This window comes from Macaca fascicularis, chromosome 14, assembly GCF_037993035.2.
Source record: "Macaca fascicularis isolate 582-1 chromosome 14, T2T-MFA8v1.1".
NCBI lineage: Eukaryota > Metazoa > Chordata > Mammalia > Primates > Cercopithecidae > Macaca > Macaca fascicularis.
Genome location: NC_088388.1, coordinates 22078106 through 22099065, shown reverse-complemented (window position 1 = coordinate 22099065; position 20960 = coordinate 22078106). Strand labels below are relative to the sequence as shown.

The following is a 20960-nucleotide window of genomic DNA, read 5'->3' as shown; positions in this document are numbered from 1 at the left end:
CAGGTCAGGATCCTCAATATCAGTGTGTTTTACCTCCACATCTTGTCCCACTGGAAGGTCTTCAGACACAATCACACACATAGAGCTGCCATCTCCCATGGTAACAGTGCCTTCTTCTGGAGTATCTCCTGAAGGACCTGCCTGAGGCTGTTTTACAGTTAACTTTTTTTTCTATAAAGCAGAGAGAGTATACTCTAATGTGAAAAAGTATAGTATTATAGTAAATACATAACCCAGTAGCATAGTTGTTTATTATGATTATCAAGCATTATATGTTATATATAATTGTATGTGTTCTACCTTTCTATCACTGGCATAGTAGTAGGTTTGTTTACACCAGCATGACCACAAACACATGATTAATGCATTACGTTACCACGTTATGACAGCTACAGTGTCACTAGGTGAAAGGAGTTTTTCAGCTCCATTGTAATCTTAGGGGACCAGAGATGTATATGTTGTCCTTCGTTGACCAAAACATTGTTATGCAGCTGCTGACTGTATGTGGTTTGCTTGCTCCACAGTTGTAGGCTTAATGCAGAATAATCTAGTTACCAACAGGATTTGTAAATAGGTCAGTGGCTAATAGGTGTTACTGTAGGAAAGTAAAAGATACTGTACTTGTAAATAAAGACTTTTGAGAAACCAGGTTGTCAGGAAAACAATCCAAGTCTTGCGTGTTTTGCAATTTTTTAGACCAACTAAATGCCAATCATCATTCAAACACTCAACAAATGTCTACTGAACACCTACCTTGTGCACGTTGCCTAGCAAGGAGCCTAGATTCTTACAGAAGAATTAAGACATGTAGATGTTAGGAAATACAATTCAAAAGAGAGTGGTAAAGTGCCATCGACATAAAGATGTGTCAAGTGTTGTGGGAGTTTAGAAAGAGGAAGTTTTCTTTTGCGTAAAGTGATCTGGAACAGTGGCGTTGATGGATCTTCAATAAGGCTTTGATGGAAGAGGGTAGGAGGTGAGGTTCTGTGTTGGGAAAAGGGCTTGTGGGGTGCCTGCATAAACTGGCTATAAAAATATGGGACAATAAGTTGTGGAAAGCCACAAGAGGCCTCTGAGGAGGAAAGCCTCCTAATTGCCATTATGTTCCCATGCTCAGAGCAAGACCTGCTCTCTTATCTGTAAACACTGTGTTCAAGGAGAAAGACACTCCTTTGAAACATTGGAATGTGGACAAATATACAGGCTCCTAGTTAAGCCTGCTCCCACCAGCTACTCTCAGATAAGTTAAAGATATGCTGTTTGAGCACAAAGGAGATTCACTTAAACCGCCACTGCTAGATTACGCGTATGACGCACTGCCTCCCTTTCACCGGTTCACCCTGAACATCTGCTTCTTAGATTTAAGTGATTGTACTCAATAAAAAGTGTGGAGACCAGAGCTCTGAGCCTTTTGCAGCCTCCATTTTGCAATTGGACCCCTGGCCCCCACTCTTTATGCCCTCTTGGCCTGTCTCTTCTCATTCCTTCGTTGCCACTGGACTTTGGGTACCCTACAGGTGGTGTTGAGGCTGGTCCCCAACAGTTCTGGGATCTTGGAGAGGGGAGAAAAGTTATCACAGAGAAAAGGAAGAGGAGAAAATTGGAAACAATTAGAATATGTTTATCCATCACTTATGAAATGTTAGTGAATCAATAACAAGAATACAGTATAAAATTTGGATTCCTGTGCCTCTAAAAATAGTCAGGAGATGAAAAGTTACAGAAAATTATGCTCATTGCTACACTATTCACAATACCAAAGACATGGAATCAGTCCAGGTGCCCATCAATGGTAGATTGGATAAAGAAAATGTGGTACATATACACCATGGAATACTACACAGCCATAAAAAAGAATAAAATCATGTCCTTTGTAGCAACATAGATGAAACTAGAGGCCATAATCTTAAGCAAATTAACACAGGAACAGAAGACCAAATACTGCATGTTCTTACTTATATGTGGGAGCTAAACATTGAGCACACGTGGAAATAAATGTGGGAACAATAGGCACTGTGGTCTACTAGAGTGGAAGGAAAGGGGGCAAGTTGAAAAACTACCTATTGGGTACTATCCTCACTCCCTGTGTGGTGGGATATATACTCAAAACCTCAGCATCAAGCAATATTCCCATGTAACAAACCTGCACATGTACCCTCTATATGTAAAATAAAAGTTGAAATTAAAAAAAAAAAAGAAAAAAAGAAAAACAAAAGTTACAAATTGATCATGAGGTTGGAGGAGATTTCATAAGATGCTCAGTTTTCTGTAGGTAGGTTCTCCCACAAATATTTAAATCTGTTGGTTACTAATGTTTCCTATAAACAGGACAATAGTGACAAAAACACATGGGTTACCTTTGGAAGATGCCAGAGTACCAATTTTTTTTGAAAACTGATAAAGGCAAAAAAAATTTCCAACATTTATCTTGTGTTCTTATGCAATCTATATATCATGGTAACTAACTAATGAGGAATAATTTGTCTCTGGAAATATTCCAGCTAATAGATGAAGATTAATGATTGAACTCTAATACCACCATTTGGCAACCCCTAATGAAATAATGGATCTCAGTGGTGACCAGCAGTGGCTGCTAATATAACAAAACAAAAGATAACCAGACATATGCTTCTTGATGTAAAAATGCATTATCCCTTATGAAGTACTCCTACCAAAAAAACCGAACCTGAATTTGATCAATATCTATATCCAACCACCATGGGACAGAGGAACATGTTGAATGATATCGAGGACAGGCTGAGAAAGCACAAACCTATGACCTAATATCTTAAACCAATAAATTGAGAGGGTGAAGGGAAGAAAGGGGAGAGGGGTTATAGACATGGCTAATTGACATACTAATAAATTTTATTATGGAACCTATTGAATTCTGATTGGAACAATTGTTAAAAGTTTTTTGAAACATTTGGCAGAATTTATAGTGATTACATATTGGATGTCAAGAAATTGTTATAATTTTAGGAATGAGATAATGGTATTGTGTTTATTTTTAATAGCAGAAACATACTGTAATAGTTATAAATGAAGTGACATAATGTTTTTACTTCAAAATAATCCAGTGTGAGAGGAAGCAGGAGGACATGTTAGATGAAGCAAGGTTAACCTCAAGGTGAAGCTGGGCTATGGATACCTAGGGGTTTGTTATACTGTTCTCTAGATATTTCAACTTTTTTATTCTTTTTTTTTTTTTTTAATTCTGGAAAGATATCAGCTAAGCAAGAACTTGGTGGAAATCTATAAGATTCTGAGAGATATGGCTAGCGAGAATATGAATGATATTTCTAAATAGTAAAATTAGGGACCATCTTGTATAATTTGAAAGAAGTGGACAAATACAAGAAAATCCTACTTTACACCATAACTTGTTTTTTAAAATCTGTAAATGTTTTGGAAAAACTCATATTTAGAGAAGCAGACATCTGTGCTTTGAACATGTAACGTGATTCTAGTATTCCAGAGATATCATGGTATAGCCTGCCCTATATAATTTTCAAATGTTTCTGCTACATAAAGGTTTTGAGGTTGTAAGGTAAATATGGTTTCTCATAGAATAATTAAATCATTTTCTATTTACTTTTACTACCCTTTGTTTTAAAAAGCAGCTTATGAAGATACATACAGTAAGTATGTACTTAAGTGTACAGCTCAGTGAATCTACACACACACAGTGGTAACTGCCACCCTAAAAATATACAGAATATTTCCTGTATCCCAGAAGATTCCTGTATTGCCCTTCCCTGTTATCTATTCCACTATCCAGAGGTAACCAGTATTCTGACTTCTATAACCATAGATTAGTTTTACCTTTTCTTGAACTTACATTTTTATGGCAGGCTTTTGTAATGTCTTAGAGATTCATTCATGTTTCATGTTTTGCATGTATCAGTAGTTCTTTTTTACTGCTGTTTAGTATTCCATTATTTGTCTATATCTCAATTTACTTATTCTTCTGTTGATTAATATTTAGTTGCATTTACCTACTATGTATTAACTAAGCTGCCGTGAACATTCTTTGGGTAGATATTAATTCATTTCTATCTCTTGAGAATTGGTGGGTTAAGGTAGGCATATTTTTAGTTCTGAACATATTGGCAAATAGTATTTTCCAAAATAATTGTACCAATTTACAGTGCCACCATCAATGTGTGAGAGTCCAGTCACAACACATTCTTTTTAACACTTGGTTTTGAAGTCTTTTTAAAATTTTAGCTATTGCGGTGTGTATTCAGCCTTAGATTTGAACCACTGGTATTGTTCTGTCTTTTACATCAAAGTATCACACTGGTCTTCTTGTATGTAATTGGTGGGTCCTAACTATGACCAGTTCTTCATTGTAATTCTTAGACTAAACTATTGCTTTTTTCCCTTTCCCAGTTGTCACAGGTGGTACTGATGGAATTGGAAAATCATATGCAGAAGAGGTAGGTGATTTTCAAGATCTTTCCTTTTGATATAAAAAATAAGAATAAATATGGGATGATTTCTTACAGTAGTTTTGATTTTTGAAGTAAAAAACACAAATACAATGTTGTGTGGTACAATAGATGCTTTTTGTTTCTACCTTGTTGGAAATACCGTATTTGCTTAAACAGACGCAATTTTTTGAAACAAATTTCGTGTAAAATAAGTATAAAACTTTCTGATTGTACTGGGTAGTTGGAACTGGGAACAATTCAGTGTAATTTTATTTTATATCATGTAAGTGTGTACAATCTTCAGATTTGAAAGTCAATTATTTTGAACTATTTTCCAAAAAATGAAAATATTATTATAGGTGGTTACATTTCTAGGCTAGTCCATGACATCATTTTCACAAAAAGGACTGTGATTAACAGACAGGTATTGATAGACACAGGCAAAGGGTTCAGATTCTCTGCAATGAAATTAAAGAACAGGAGAGCATCATAGTTTGAAGACCGTTGTACAAAGCAGGAGCCGGGGCAGTATTCTTTAGGCAAGTTTCTCTGCCTTCTGGTCCCTGAGAAGGCACCTACAGCCTACGGTGAAATTATCTGGAACAGTGGGGTGATTCTTATAAAGATCCCAGCAGATTCACTGGATCTTCCATTTCTCATTCTCAAAAGGTCTTTTTGTTAATTTTAATTTTTCCAGCTTTTTATTTGGAAGAATATCAAAACTACAGAAAAGTTGCAAGAATGTAACAAACACCTGTATACTCTTCACCTGGATTCACTAATTGTTAATATTTGGCACATTTAATTTACTTTATTATTATTATTAATTATTTCGCTGGACCATTTGTAAGTTAGTTATAGACATAACAGTTCACCCCTAAGTATTCCAGGATGAATCTTCTAAGAACTAAAACATTCACCCTTACAACCCCAATACATTGGTCACAATAGGAAGTTTAACGTGACACAATACTATTGTATGACATACAGCCCTTATGCAGGTTTCCAGTGGCCCCAGTACCTCCTTTTAAGCTCTTTTTTTATTGTTGTTGTTCCAAGATCCAGGTAAGGATTATGCATTGCATTTGGTGTCATGTCTCTTAGTCTCCATTCATCTAAAAGAATAAGTTAGCCTTATTTTTCTTTATAAGAATGCCATTTCTGAAAAATCCAGGTTAGCTGTCTTGCAGACAAATTTGGATTTGTCTCTTTGTTTTCTCATTAGATTCAGGAAAAACATGTTTTCATCGGGAAGGCTACACAGGTTTATCCTTCTGAGTTCATCTTAGTAGGAGGCACAAGAAGTCTCATTTGTCCCATTATTGATTATAAACGTAATTAATAAGGAATATGTGGAATGACACTTTGAGGCTGTATAAATATATTATTTCCCAAGAATCTTTTATCCAATGGTGTTAGGATTCATTGACAGTTTTTGCCTACATTGATTATTACCATGGTGGTTAAAAAATGGTGATTTTTGGCCAGGTGTGGTGGCTCACACCTGTAATCCCAGCACTTTGGGAGGCCAAGGTGGGTGGATCACCTGAGGTCAGGAGTTCAAGACCAGCCTGGCCAACATGGTGAAACTCCATCTCTACTAAAAATACAAAAATTAGCTGGGCGTGATGGTGGGTGCCTGTAATTCCATCTACTCAGGAGGCTGAGGCAGGAGAACCACTTGAACCCGGGAAGTGGAGGTTGCAGTGAGCCGAGATCATACCGTGGCACTCCAGCCTGGGTGACAGAGCGAGACTCCATTTCAAAAAAAAAAAAAAAAAAAGTGATTTGTTTCTAATGCTATCTCTCCTACATTTATTAACATGGTATTTTTCTGTAAAAGCTTTTCCTTATCCCTCTTCCCCTATTAATTTTTTAAAAGAAAGTATCAGTATGGGCTAATGGTTTTTTTAGTGGTGTTATAGTAGATTAATTTTGCAAATCATCACCAACCTTTTTATTTTTATAAAAAATGTTCTTCCATAGCTTCATTTGCAATATCACTCACTACTTAATAAACCCTGACTTTAGGATTTAAGACTGGAATATTAGTTTGCTAAATCACTTTTAGTTCATAGCACCTAATTTATTGCTCATTTATATTCTGTCTAGAATATTTCACTAAATAGTTTTGTGCAGATTAGTGCTTTTTTTCCTCTACTACTATATTTATGTGTACTGGGATAATAACCACATTTGTGTAAATCTTTTTCATTATATACAATATTTACACATGCTGGGTATGTACACAGAAGGTGTTCCTCAGGAAATTCTTCATTAATTTATTCAGTTAACTTCTTTAGTTTGCCATGGTCCATAAAGTAAAATGCTCAACTTAAAATTTTAAAAATAATTATATTTTTAGGAATTTTTAACATTTTAATAGTAGTTTCCTTTGCCAGTCCTCTGATGTTTGTTTTATATATCCATTCTGCAGCAAACCTTTTTTTTTTTTTTTTTTTTTGAGATGGAGTCTCGCTCTGTTGCCCAGGCTGGAGTGTAGGGTGGGTGCAATCATGGCTCACTGCAGTCTAGACTTCCTGTGCTCAGGTGATCCTCCCACCTCAGCCTCCTGAGTAGCTGGAACTACAGGCATGTGCCACCACACCCAGATAATTAAAAAAAAATTTTTTTTTTAAATTTTTTGTAGAGATGGGATTTTACTATGTTGCCCAGGATGGTTTTGGACTCCTAGGCTTAAGCAATTCTCCCGCTTCGGCCTCCTGAAATGCTGGGATTGCAGGTGTGAACCACTGTGCTTGGCACAAAAACTTTTTTAAAGCTAATTTTTAAATTATGGAAGTAGTAGACACTTAATGGTTTAAAAAACCCAAACAGTATAGATGGTATAAAATGAAAAAGCAAAAGTCTCCCTCCTTCTAAAACCCTTTGACATTGAAATACTAGCTTGATTTAGAAAGGTAACTTTTTAGGGAATTTTTTTTGGTAAAATCTCTATTTTAGATTGTGTCTTCATTACACTTGGGTTTATATGTTTTTTATTTTGAACTATAATCTGGACAGGTTTTCTTAAAATGGAGGTTATAGCTCATTAATGTTTTTCAGTGACATGCACAGGTGTGATTCAAATCTCCTTTACTGTTTCAGTTAGCAAAGCGTGGAATGAAGGTTGTCCTTATCAGCAGATCACAGGATAAACTTGACCAGGTTTCCAGTGAAATAAGTAAGTTCTCACATCAAACAAAAGGAATACATAGCTAATTAATGTTTTCAAGCAGTTATCTGGTACTGACATAGTTATTTCTAGTTCAGGAAACTTCTTTTTCAAGGAGAGATATCATGAAAGAGCATGAAAAAGCATAGAATGCTTTAAAAATGGATCATCAATTTTAGGCTGGGTGTGGTGGCTCACGCCTGTAATCCCAGCACTTTGGGAGGCTGAGGCGGGTGGATTACCTGAGGTCAGGAGTTTGAGACTGGCCTGACCAACATGGTGAAACCCCATCTCTACTAAAAATTCTTTAAAACTTAGCCAGGTGTGGTGGCAGGCACCTGTAATCCCAGCTACTCAGGAGGCCGAGGCAAGAGAATCTCTTGAACCTGTGTGGGGGAGGTTGCGGTGAGCCCAGATAGTGCCATTGCACTCCAGCCTGGGTGACAGAGGGAGACTCTGTCCCAGAAAAGAAACAAACAGAAAAAGTTTTTTAAAAATTGTTTTAGGGTGATTGTAATTTGCTTAAAATATCTTTTACTAATTTTTTTTTTGTCTTGTCAGTAGTCAAATTATCTGATTTTTTATCATATTCTGCTGAAATGTCTAAATTTATTTGCTATGACTTCATTTCAGTATTCCCGAATGTTTTTTTGTCTTTTCTTCTCAGTATTTCTAAATGTCTAACACATATGTTTTAGGAAAAACAGAAAAGATAGCAATACCCATATGTCAGGGAAAATCTTTTGAACTTTCTTCTTAGGCATTTATGCTTGAGACCTGAATTACAATATGGCAAAGACTCTTAACTAACTTCTAGTTAATCAACCAGATGGATAAACCAATGCTGTTCATTTGTTTGGTAAAACATACTAACTGATGTCCCCAGTTTGCTGACCATTTGTGGCCAGAAAGCTTCTTTGTATAATGCTTGTATACTTTTATCCTCACAAATCAAATTGTTTACTTATTAAGAGTCAACTGTGTTTGTTTCCAAACTTATATTGGGTATATTTTTTATTAAATATTCTGTGCAATGATGAACTATTAGTGTAAAAGCTAGAGTTAGTTCTATAAAAACTAAGTTGAATGCTCTGAAAAAAAGTGAGTAAAATTACTTCTTTAAAAAATTGGCCATCAAATTAGTGTTGAACAAAGACAAATGTAAAATATTGGAAGAACTTACAAAATGTAAGAAATCTGCTCTCCTGATTGTTTCATACACATTGAAATTTGTGCTGTACTTTACTAGAACTAAAACTGCAATCATAAATTATAGAATGTGGGTGTGATGCATGCAAGAAAGACTGGAATTCCAGTCTGCAGATCCAATCTCAAAGACAAGGTCTTGGCCCTACACAGAGGATTGGTGAATGAATTATATTTATACATGGTTTAAGTGAAAAATAAAATGATTACCATGTGTATTTATCTCTATGAGTTCTTGTTTTAACTAACTTCTCAGCTAACAGATTGTCCAGATTCTTTCAATGAGAATTGATGAAACAGGATTTCTTCTATATTTTGTTACTAACACTACCACCTACTGCTAACATTTATATAGTGCTTTATTATTTATTTATTCTCTCACATGTATTATCTCCTTTGATTCTTCCAACTTACTTATGACGTATATATTTTTGTTACTATTTCTCTTTAGATCATAGCTGGCCCTATTGGACAGATTACATATAGCTTCACTTTGTATTAGTCTGTTTTTCACGCTGCTGATAAAGACATACCTGAGACTGGGTAATTTGTAAAGAAAAAGAGGTTTAATAGATACACATGGCTGAGGAGGCCTCACAATCATGGCAGAAGGCAAAAGGCACGTCTTACATGGTGGCAGGCAAGGGACAGAATGAGAACCAAGCGAAAGGGGTTTCCCCTAGAAAACCATCAGATCTCTTGAGACTTATTCACTACCGTGAGAACAGTATGGGGGGACCTGTCCCCATGGTTCAATTATCTCTTACCAGATCCTTCCCATAACATGTGGGAATTATGGGAGAGACAATTAAAGATGAGATTTGGATGGGGGCACAGCCAAACCATTCACAGTGTCTTACGGGAGATTCCCAATATTAAGTATGTTACATCCTTTTTTTTTTTTTTTAAATTATTTTAACCTTGCTGAGAGTACAGATCTTTAGAAAGCTGAGCATGTAATATACAGATATACAATATATCCTTGTCATTTGAAGAGTCTAACATTCAAGATTTCAGCTATGTAAATGCAACCCCAAAGGGCCAAGAGATACAGTATTTTACAGTTTTGCTGAGGTCTGAATCTGAATAAAGCCATGACACTAATGAGCCTGAGGTAGTTACTGAGATAGTAGGTGAATTTAACATACTGCCTGGATCTTAGCACTGTTTCATTCTTAGCTTCTTGGAATCTTGTATATAATAACTCTTAAAGTGATTTAAAAAATGTTGTGTCTGTGGGTGTGTCTAGAAATTGGCCCTTAATGAATGCACCTACTAGTTGCTAGAAGTAAAGGTTCATAGGGAGAAAGTAGATGCTTTTGACTAAATGGAATGTTGCATTTTGAAATGCTGTGATATGAGTGAATCTACCATCTACTCGATACAGAAACAAGAAAAGCTACCTCATGACACTTTGAGCAAGTACTGCAGCCTGTACAAAAATTGCTCAATGACTCAGAAGATGTGCTTTAATGATATTTGAGAATTTGGTTAACTCATGAGATGAGGTGGCACGTGACTGTTGGCAGAAATATGATTCTGGAGAAAGACAGGATTCTGTTCAAACATTTTCATGAAGGAACAGATGGTAAAGATACTGAATTGACCTTTATTAAAAGGCATGAGTTTTTATCCTTGTTAAAAATTTTGAAAAATGTTTTTCTGGGCATAATATGAATTTAATAGGAGAGGTGATATCAGCAGACTATGTCTTCTGTTCTAAGCTGAAAAAATACACAGAGGAGATTTATAAGTTAAGACAGATTTTTAACTGAGATGTAAATCACCTCTTTGGGAGGATAATGTTTGCATGAACATATTTATTTCAGGAGAAAGAAGGACCAGTATTTAATTTTGTCAAAGAAAGACTAACTCGGCATTTCTTTGGTTATGCCTTTAATACATCTTTATTGAATGCCTGTGTACCAGGTACTGTGCTAGGCAGTGAAGACACAAGGGTGAACAAGGTGGCATGCAGTCCCTGTTCTCAAAGAATTTAAGTGAGGGAGACAGTAAAAACAAATAGGTAAAAAAACAAACAAACCAAACCAAAAAACACACACACAAAAAAGACAAATAAATAATCGCAGTCTATATTGAATGCCACAAAGGAAACAACGGGCTAGACAAATAACAATAGAGAAGTTCTTATTTTGTTGCAGCATGGTGAGTCTTGCGATTGGCAGGGTGATAAAATGGCCAGAATAATGGCCTCTTGCCCATATAACAGCACTCCAGTAATGAAACTGGAGCTTTACTGAAAGACCTATCCTCTGGGCCCATTTGGAGGTATAATGGTGGAGGGATTGTGTATGTGCAAGTTGCATAGGTACATGCACTAATGTTTCTATTTTCTTAAGCCTTGTTGTGCGAGGGAATTTATGGTCTCCCAGTCTCATTAAACTGTAGCCTATCATGGAGTCCAAGTTCCAAGTTCCAGTCAGCCACCCAAGTCAACCAACTATGTGAGCTAAACATTAAATCCTAAATCTCTAGTAAGTGAGTCATAAAAATATTTGGCCCAATCCGGTATTATATTGTTTTCTATTGTGGGTGTCCGTGAGGGATATTTGAGCTAGGTCTTGAGGAGAAGAGGAACTCTTTTGCTGGGAAACTGCCCGTACTGTTATGGCGGGGTTATTATAGGATCTTCAAGCCAGAGAACACCAATCTTGGCAGACACAGGCAGGAGAATAGACTAGTACTATTTCCACTGGAAAGGGAGGTTCAGAGTAGCTTGAGAGTCCAGGATTCTCAGTTTCAATTGAGTCTGCCCAAATATCCCTATCCCAAATCTCAAGGTCATACTTTTTCTCATTCAGTGCTTTCAAATGAGACTAGGTGTCTGTGGAATTCAACTTAAATTGTAATTCTGTAACTGGCACATTTAAATCTGATGTTAGCAAGGTAAACTCCATGGCTATAAAACATAAAACTTTTTACTGGGGCTACCATGCAAGTTCTCTGGTTCTCTCATGGTAAATGTGAGCTGACAGTTTAGTGATCTGAACTTGTCGTTTTTATTCTGTAAGTGTTCCAGTATATTCAGAAGAAGCCACATCTTAGCACAGTCTTTGTATGCATCATTTCTGCCAAACTCAAATGTAGTCACCATTTGGTCACTCAAGGCACTTCTCCAATGGGTACTTCATTACAATTAACAGCCAGGGTTAATTTGATGGACTGTTGTATCACTTACTGCATAATGGATTGCTAGTGTCCCATTTCCCTATTGGGAAGGGGCTTAACACTGTGTCTAAGCCCAAGACACAATCAAACCAGTGCAAAAGTCCTTTGAGGTTTATGTCTTATGATCCTACTCCTGAAACTAATTCCTGTATCAGGCAGAGCCCAGTCAGGAAACAGAAGTCACACAATTTAGTTTAACTGGGATAACTTGTCTCTTCTAGTCCAACACTTAAACTCACTCCAGTGGGTTAAACTCATCGTTCTTACTTCCCTGTGTGACTGAAACACAAAAAGAGGAAATGAGGGATTGACAAGGAAATTACTTGACAAGTGAAAAAATTCGGGGACATTTTTTGGCTGCTCTCACCTTCGAAATCTGTCATCATATAAACTTGGGCACTTTATATGAAGAAGTAATTCCTTATGAATGTGGAGGGTAGCCTGCTCATCAGTGTCAAAGTTTTTAAGAAAAAATTTGAATGGATTATATGTAGTTTAGTAGGACACTAAATGTTTCACCAACAATGGATACTTGCTTTGTCAGGATTGACTGCTTTGATGAAATTATAATTCTTTGTAAGGATACCTGTCACCCTTTTAATTAAGACAAGCTGAAAGCCATCGCACATGTAATAAGCTTATTTTATTATCATTCTTAGCCAGGATTATTCATATATTAAATATTTTTGCCAATTTTGATTCATCAAAGAAAAAAACTAGACAATTTTTTAACACTGAGCTGAATTTTTATTTTTAATAAAGCATAATAAAAAGGAGACTAGCTTTCAGAACAACTTGTTGGTTCACAGATTGTAGAGATGGCAATATTTATAATTTACATTATTATTTTACAGTCCTTCCTTCCTTCTTTTCTTTTTTTGAGACAGAGTCTTACTTTGTCACACAGGCTGGAGTGCAGTGGCCCAAATATGGCTCACTGTGGCCTCAACCTCCCAGGCTCAAGCAATCCTCCCACTTCAGCCTCCCAAGTAGCTGGGACTACAGGCTCGTATTGTGCCACCACACTTGGCTGAATTTTTTTAATTTTTTTTATTGAGACAAGGTCTCACTCTGTCATTCAGCCTGGAGTTCAATGGCGCGATCTCGGCTCATTGCAACCTCTGCCTCCCAGCAGAGAATTCAAGCAATTCTCATGCCTCAGCCTCCTGAGTAACTGAGATTACAGGCATGTGCCACCATGCCTGGCTAATTTTTGTATTTTTAGTAGAGATGGGGGTTTCACCATATTGGCTAGGCTGGTCTTGAACTCCTGGCTTCATGTGATTCACCTACCTCAGCCTGCCAAAGTGCTGGGATTACAGGCCTGAGTCACTGCTCCCAGCCTAATTTTTTTTTTCTTGTATTTTTTTGTAGAAACAGGGTTTCGCCATGTTACCCAGGCTCCTCTCCAGTTCCTGAGCTCAAGCAATCCTCCCACCTTGGTCCCCCAAAGTGCTGGACTTACAGGTGTAAGCCACTGTGTGCCTGGCCCACAGTCAGTATTTCTGATTGGATGCAGTTTAATAAGCTTTGATTTTTAAAACTACATATTTCTTTCTTAGATTTAACAAAATCAAACCATGAGATTTCTCTTTTTTGTAACTTATCTCAGGGTGTAAAGCTTTTGGATGGTCCTATAACTCCATAGCTTTATCTCTTGAAATGCAATGCTTTTTTAGAAATGTAAATCTTACTGGTCTATAGTGAACAGAGGATAAGGTAAAAAATGTCCATTTCACTTTTTCAGGCCTTACTTGGAATTAAATTTGTATAGTTAAGCTATGAATTTGACCAAATAAGTTTGTTCCACAATTTTCTGATGCAGTATCATAAATATGATGCCTTGTTATATTTAGCTTGTTTCATTTTCATAAGGACAACAGGAGGCATTAGTAAACACCTATAGACCTTTTTGTTTTATGTCTAATAAAACTAAAACCACATGATGTTAGGATTAGAGAGTTAATCTCATCTAGCCCCATGAGTCATATTTTTAAAACTGCTTCTTTAATGCTAGAAATATCTCTGTTGCTTGTAGAGTTTATATGTTACAGGGCCAGGAATCAAAACCTATCAATTTTGCCTCTACTGGTTTTGCCTGTAGTACCTGTAACTGTAGAGATATTCTTTTACTCCAAGATCGCCAATTTTGTCAATGTTCCTGGCCGTCCAGAAAATGATGTTCTGTACTACCTGTAAGACAGACTCCACAAGGCAGTGAGCTAGTCCCAGGATAGTTTCCTGAAAGGTCTTTGAAGCATTGTTTCCACATATGAGAATCCTTGTTCCTTACTAGTGGGCTTGTCATGCTTAATTAAATGAAATTTACCATTAAATGAAACATTTCTGGCATGGTCATGGTTACAAAATTGCTTTATCTAATTATATCCTGATAGGGAGAAGGATAGATTCTTACTGAGACAATGCAAATAATTACATTGTCATGTAAAGTAAAAGAACTCAATAAAGGCATGTTGTAGAATATTTGGCCATTGCTTTGATTAGTTTTACAGACAAGATCAATCAATATGTGTTGTATTTGCTATGTAATTAACATCTTTAAATTTATCTAATAATTTACCAGTTTATATTCCAGCTACTGTTGTAGCGTAACAAACCACCTCTGTGGTAAAGGAACAACCATTTTAGATGCTCACAAGTTTTTCTGGTCAGGAATTTTGTCAGGACTCAGACAATCCTTTTGTTCCTCATGGCATTACTGAGGTCACTCAGTGATACTTTGCTGACGGATGGTCTGGTCTGGAAGATCTAAGATGGCTTCTCTTACAGGTCTAGTGACTTCAGAGGGGATGGCCAGAGGCTGGACTTAGCTGGGAATGTTGACTAGAACACCTACATGTAGCCTCTCTAGCATAGCCATCTCAGGTTTACTGGACTTCTCACATGGTAACTATATTCCCCCAGAGTGAACATTCCAAGAGAACCAGGCAGAGGCTTATATCTTTGTTGCCTAGTCTCAGAATTCATGTAGCATTATTACTGCCATACTCTGTTGATCAAAGCAGTCATGAGTCTGCCCAGAATTAAGGGGAGAGGAATAAACTACCATTTGATAAGGGAGTGCCATGGTAACTTTGGCAAAGAACATATGGGATAGAAGATATTGTTGGAAAATACGATCTGGTTTTGGAAAATACAATCTGCCAGTTTATAAGCTATGTTAAAGTTTCCCAGAGAATACTTTTCCTGAATTCTGCGGGATCAGTAGGAAAAACATAGAATTCCAAGAGTGTTTGTTGCAATTTGCCCAAGTATCCCTAACTACCATGAGGGTTAGTGAAAAGAAGAAAAAAAAAGATGTTTTCTCAAAATATTAAGTTTTTTCTGGTTCTATTTAGTCTTACAAAATTAATTTTTGTTCCATTGGTCAGCAGCATGCTTTTACAAAATGTTTAATTTTGGAATATAGTGTCCTATAAATACTAACTCAATTTCCTGGTTCAATTTGTCAGACCGTCTGCTTATGTGGCAGTGTTGGGTTACACTGAGCAGGAAGCCGGTCCATGAGTTGATTCTCTGCAGCATCAATAATAGCCAAGAGTCCAGATATAGCCCTCACTGAGGCTAATTAGTCTTTTGATGATCTTCCTAAAGACTCTATTTTCTGACATTCAGTTTATGACCGGGGCCTTTAGACAAGCTTGAAGGAAAAGTAGCAACCACCTGTTAATAAGACTGATGGTTAATTTATTATAATAATTACCAGTGTCAGAATGGAATCCCCTAGTGGGATATAATATGAAACTAATTAATATGATTTAGTCAGTGATTATCCTGAGGGCATGAGCCTTATCATGGGCATTAGAGGAATTGATACCTCCAGAGACTTTCATAATGTGTGTTTTTAAATTGCCAACAATTAAGAGTATTTTGAACTTGTTGATAACGTAATCTTATCAATCAATTTGTTCATAGTTGTGCCAGAGTTTGCATAGAATCATGAATATGTTTCTATTCATCCTGAAAAGTAGTACATGTTGAGCCATATTTATTATTGGTTACACCTTGCCTACACATAATTGACCAGGGTGTTGAGCTTCTCTTATTGATTTAATAGTTCTTCCCATATCATTCCCTTGATAAACAAAGCAGGTCTCATAAGAGAGCTGAACTAATTAAAGATGTGGAGAATATGCTATGTATCTAGTTACTCCTAATGTCCTCCTTGTGCAATAGTGCTACATAGCAGTTTATCAAGAAGCACTGAAGATAGTTTGGGTGTAAAATATATCTTAACAATTTTATTTTTCTTCATCTGATGCCCAAATTCGTGAAGAGACTAGTCGTTATACTGAAATATAACCTAAGTCTTCAGTACCCAAGACAAGAAATGATTACAGTGTTAGTTTGGCATGACAGTAATTAAAGCATAGCTACAAGAAATAATAATTATTAGCAAATCTAGCATATACAGAAACAAGAAACATTTGTTAAAAAATCATTCAACAACATGACAAAAGTCAACACAAAAACTCAAAAAGTTAACAGGCTCTTAGGAAGTGAGAGTATTCTAAGGCGATAAGGAACCTTTGCTAGCCAGGCTGGATACTGAGGCACACAGTAATTTTTACAGCCTTATCATTACGAGAAGACTATATTCGCAAAGATCAGTTTTCTTCTCAACAACTGGTTCCAGACAGTTTAATTCATAAGCTTTCTTTGTTGATTTCAATTTATTTTATACCCTTACATATATATATATGAATTTCTTTATGAATGTTAATCTTTAGAAATTGTCCAGGGTAACCAAACAGTCTCTTTATTTCACTCGCTATGATATTTGTATAATATTTTAAGACCAATTAAGAATTATAGATATTATATTTAAGTTGACATGGCAGAGCAACGTGATCATTGTTGATACCACATTTGTCCAAGAGGTGACATTTGAAAGTTTTCCACAGATGGCGTGAAGAGTTACTTAGTTTAAATGATTTGGGGAATGTCTGAAGTTCACAAGAGTCAAGCCTTTTATTAAGACATCAATCCTCAACTTTAAATGGTTTGTGGAAGCCATGATACCTAACTGGTAAAACCTATGTAGAAAATTTAAACTCCAAGAATGAAATGTCACACTGGCATTATATTTCATACCGTGATAATATCAGAAGATATATAGCTGTTTTTAAAATTAAAGTTATCAAACCAGTTTTAATTTGGTTACGGATTTACCTTAATTAGGAGTGTAATGTGAAACTTGGATTCTTATATAAACTCTGCATTTATTTACCAATATTAGAAATGTTTCAAAAGTTTATGTTAGTACATTTTAAAATAATGACTAGTTGTTAGCCAAAGATCTGAATTTTAAAAACTATCACTGAGCTGGCCATTTCTGTGGGGAGTGATTTTTCTGAGATTGCCAGCACATTTACAGCCTCAGAAGTTTTGTCCTTGTCTAATAAGTTTTTAGTTTTTTTCTTCTTAGATTTAAATAAGCATTTATTAGTCTCTATAAGCTATCCAGAACAGGGGCTCTTCCAAATTTAAAAGAGAGAATTGATGGGCAGTATTGTTCATGTCTTCTGTATCCTTATTGATTTCCTTTCCACTTTCTCCATCAATTATTTTGAGAAGGGAAATGAAATCACCAACTATAATTATGGATTTGTCCTTTACAATTTTTCTCTTTCTCTGTGAGTAGGTATATTAACATTTAGAGTTGTATGTCCTCTTGATGAATTTGCCTTTTATCATTATGGAATGACCCTCTTTACTCTTGATAATAATCTTTGCTCTGAAATCTACTTTGACTGAACTGTACTTTGTCTAGCTTTATTTTGATTAGTGTTAGTATGGTATGTCTTTTTACTTTTAATCTATAAGTGGTTTATATTTTAAAGGGTTTTTTATAGAGTTGATCTTGCTTTTTTATCTAAATTGATGGTTTCTGCCCTTTAGTTGGGGTGCCCATACCATCTGTATTCAGTATCATTGTTCATTGGGCTGAAACCTACCAATTTGCTTTTGTTTTCTATTTATTCTGTTTGTTCTTTGTTCCCTTTTTCATTTTTTCTGCCTGCTTTTGGATTTTTTTTATGCATGCTTTTAGAATTCTAATTTTATTTCTATCCTTGGTTTGTTGACTGTGTATCTTTTTTTTTCTTTCTTTTAAAAGTCTTATATTTACATGTGTATTAACATTTCTGATGCTTTTCATTCTTTTATGTAAATGATTTCAATCAGGAATCTTTTTTTTCCCCCTTTTCCCCTGTCTGAAGGACTTCCTTTAACATTTCTTGTAGGCTAGTCTGCTGATGATTAATTCTTTTTGTGTATCTAAAAAAAAAAAAAAAAAAAAAAAAAAAAAAAACCTTTACATTTGAAAGGTATTTTCTCTGGGTGTAAAATAATAGATTGAGGGTTTCTTTTTGTTTTCTGGTACTTAAACTACTTGGCTTCATTTTCTTCTGGCTTGCATTGTTTCTGATAAGAAGTCAGCTGTTATTCTTACCTTTTTATCACCATGCATAATGGGAGGTTTTTATCTTTTCTGGTTACTTCTAAGATTTTTCTCTTTATCACTTACTTTTTTTTTTTATTTATTTATTTTTATTTTTTTTAATTTTGCCTCTTGTTATAGTTTCCCTACTTGGAGTTTGTTAAGCTTAAATTTAAGTGTTTATAGTTTTCGGATAGTTTCTTCATCTCACACACTTTTTCTGGGACTTTAGATACGTATATATTAAGTTGGTTGAAGTTGTCTTAACCCAGTGATGCTGTCTTCAGTTTTTATTTGAGTTTCTTTTCTCTCTGTGTTTCATTTTTGGACAGTGTTTATTTATATGCCTTCACATTCACTAACGTTTTTTTCTGCAGTGTCTAATATGCTGTTAATTCTTTTAGTGTGTTTTTAATCCAGACGTTGTCTGCTAATTTTATATCTTCCTCACCTTTTCTTAACATGTTCATTCTCTAGTTTCTTGAACATATAGAATTGATCTATAATAATTATTTTAATGTGTTTAGTGTTTTGTCTACAAATTCCTCCATTAGTAGACTGCTAATTAGTAGACAGACTTGACTGCTGGGCTCTATTTGAATTCCTCTTCTCCTCATAATGGCCTAGAAAATCTCTCTAGACTATAAGCTAGGGCCATGATAGGGCTCACCTCATTTGTTTTCTTTCTCTTAGGGACTGCTGTCATGCAATGTCTGGAAACCATTGCTCCATATATTTTGTCCATTTTTGTTCAGGCTGGTCAAATGATGTCTAGTTTTTTTGTTTGTTTGTTTGTTTGTTTGTTTGTTTTTTTGAGACGGAGTCTTGCTCTGTCACCCAGTAGTTTTTTAGTTTAAGGCCAATGAGTAAATCTAGTCTCTGTTACACCATCATGGCCAGAAGCAGAAGTCCCTCTCCCCTCCTTTGTTAACCATCATAGATTTCCTGGTAAATACAACCATCATTGCATGTGTCCATAAATGTTTGGTCTACATCACACGTTTAAAGAGAGACAAGGACACAATTCTTTTGTATTTGGTTGTACCAGGCCTAGCATGGTTTAGGGGGTATGGGCACTTAGTAAGTATTGTTTTGGTGACTGAAGAACTGCTATGAAACTTCCTCATATTCTTACTCTCGCACAGAAAGATACTTTTGAAATTTAGCTTATGGTCCAATTTTGGCACACATGGTTTTTTAAGCCAATATGAGACCATGTTGTAAAACTGTCTAACTAAACATTTTCTCCAAACGTAGCTAATTCCACTTCATTACTGTTTGTTACCAGTCGTTTACTCTGATAGAGAAAAACATCTGTAATATGGGTGGATATTTTGTTAAAAATGTAGCGTACCTACCAATTAGTTAGCCCAGCTAAATTAGCATGTGTTGGTCTGCATCTCCAATTAAGGCAGCTGCTTGAATGTTGCTGTTCTACAGCTGGCATTAGGGATGTGGGAGTGTACTCCACCGTGGCCAGACACTAGCTGTACCTCTCAATTAACATATTTGCCTATGTTTGTATGGTTTCTTTAAAATAGTAGGGGGTCTTTCCAATTGGATTATTGATGGTTCAGTGACTTTTGTGTAAAAAAAACAACACTTTTTTTTGGTTGGGAAATGTGGGACCAAGGTGTTATTAAATGAGTACCATTTAAGTAGAGAATGTTTCTCCTCCCACTTTTAAATTGTTGGTTGTTGTTCTAAGTGGATAATTGTAATTTGAGGTAGAACCTTCAGCTATAGAAGAATTTGTAGAAAGTCATATTCTTGGAAACATTTATAAAGTTTAGTAGTTTTATGTGGGGATTGCTTCCTTTTTTATCATGAAAAGAAAGTACTTTGAAACTTATTGAAAAGGTTCGCATTAACTTGATTTTTCCATCAAGTGAAGTTATATATTTTATGATCAATTATCAGTTGTTTTGATAATCTTATTTTGCCATTATTTATTAAATGCGTATTTTTGTTACATGCTAATCTTTAAAATAACTACAAACCAATTAGTTAGGTAATTTAAATGACCTAGTATTATGTCTAATACCAGAATCAAAGAGAAGAGGAATTCATTAACACCAAAAGGAATTTCCACATATTTGAATTATTTCATTTCTTTGCTATTAGAACTAGACTAATTGCAGGTCTAGTTCTCATTCCACTCCTAGGTGATGTTGATATTTCTAACTGTTCACCCTCTTCCAGTTTTCCTTTATGGCATTAATCTAGAATCTCAAGACCTCTTGAATGTATGCCATTGCTTTTCAATTAAGAATCACTTAAAATCAGTGTTTTCAACTTCTATTTCTGAAGTGAAGAAATAGAATGGAGGATGCTGCTGTCACTACCCGTTTCTAGAAAGCCTTTCTTCAGTCTTTGTGTGCCTTTTACTAGTGGTTTATGTGCCTGGATGCTAGACCAGCAATGTAGGGGCCACCCTCATATGTGAGTCTCCAGCTTTCCTCCTGCTTCAGTTTGGCCATTTTGCTTTGGT

At 35.7% G+C, this 20960-nt stretch overlaps 1 protein-coding gene across 6 annotated transcripts in view; it reads left to right on the top strand.

Annotated features, from left to right (window-relative positions):
• HSD17B12 (hydroxysteroid 17-beta dehydrogenase 12) overlaps positions 1 to 20960 on the top strand; it is a 278867-nt gene that overhangs the window by 175573 nt on the left and 82334 nt on the right. For all 6 annotated transcript variants that reach the window (XM_074013910.1, XM_074013912.1, XM_074013909.1 and 3 more), the window contains 2 exons: positions 4396 to 4442; positions 7545 to 7620. In XM_074013910.1, the coding sequence (XP_073870011.1) occupies positions 7560 to 7620 (61 nt within the window). In that variant the 5' untranslated portion in view covers positions 4396 to 4442; positions 7545 to 7559. The remainder of the gene's footprint in view (positions 1 to 4395; positions 4443 to 7544; positions 7621 to 20960) is intronic.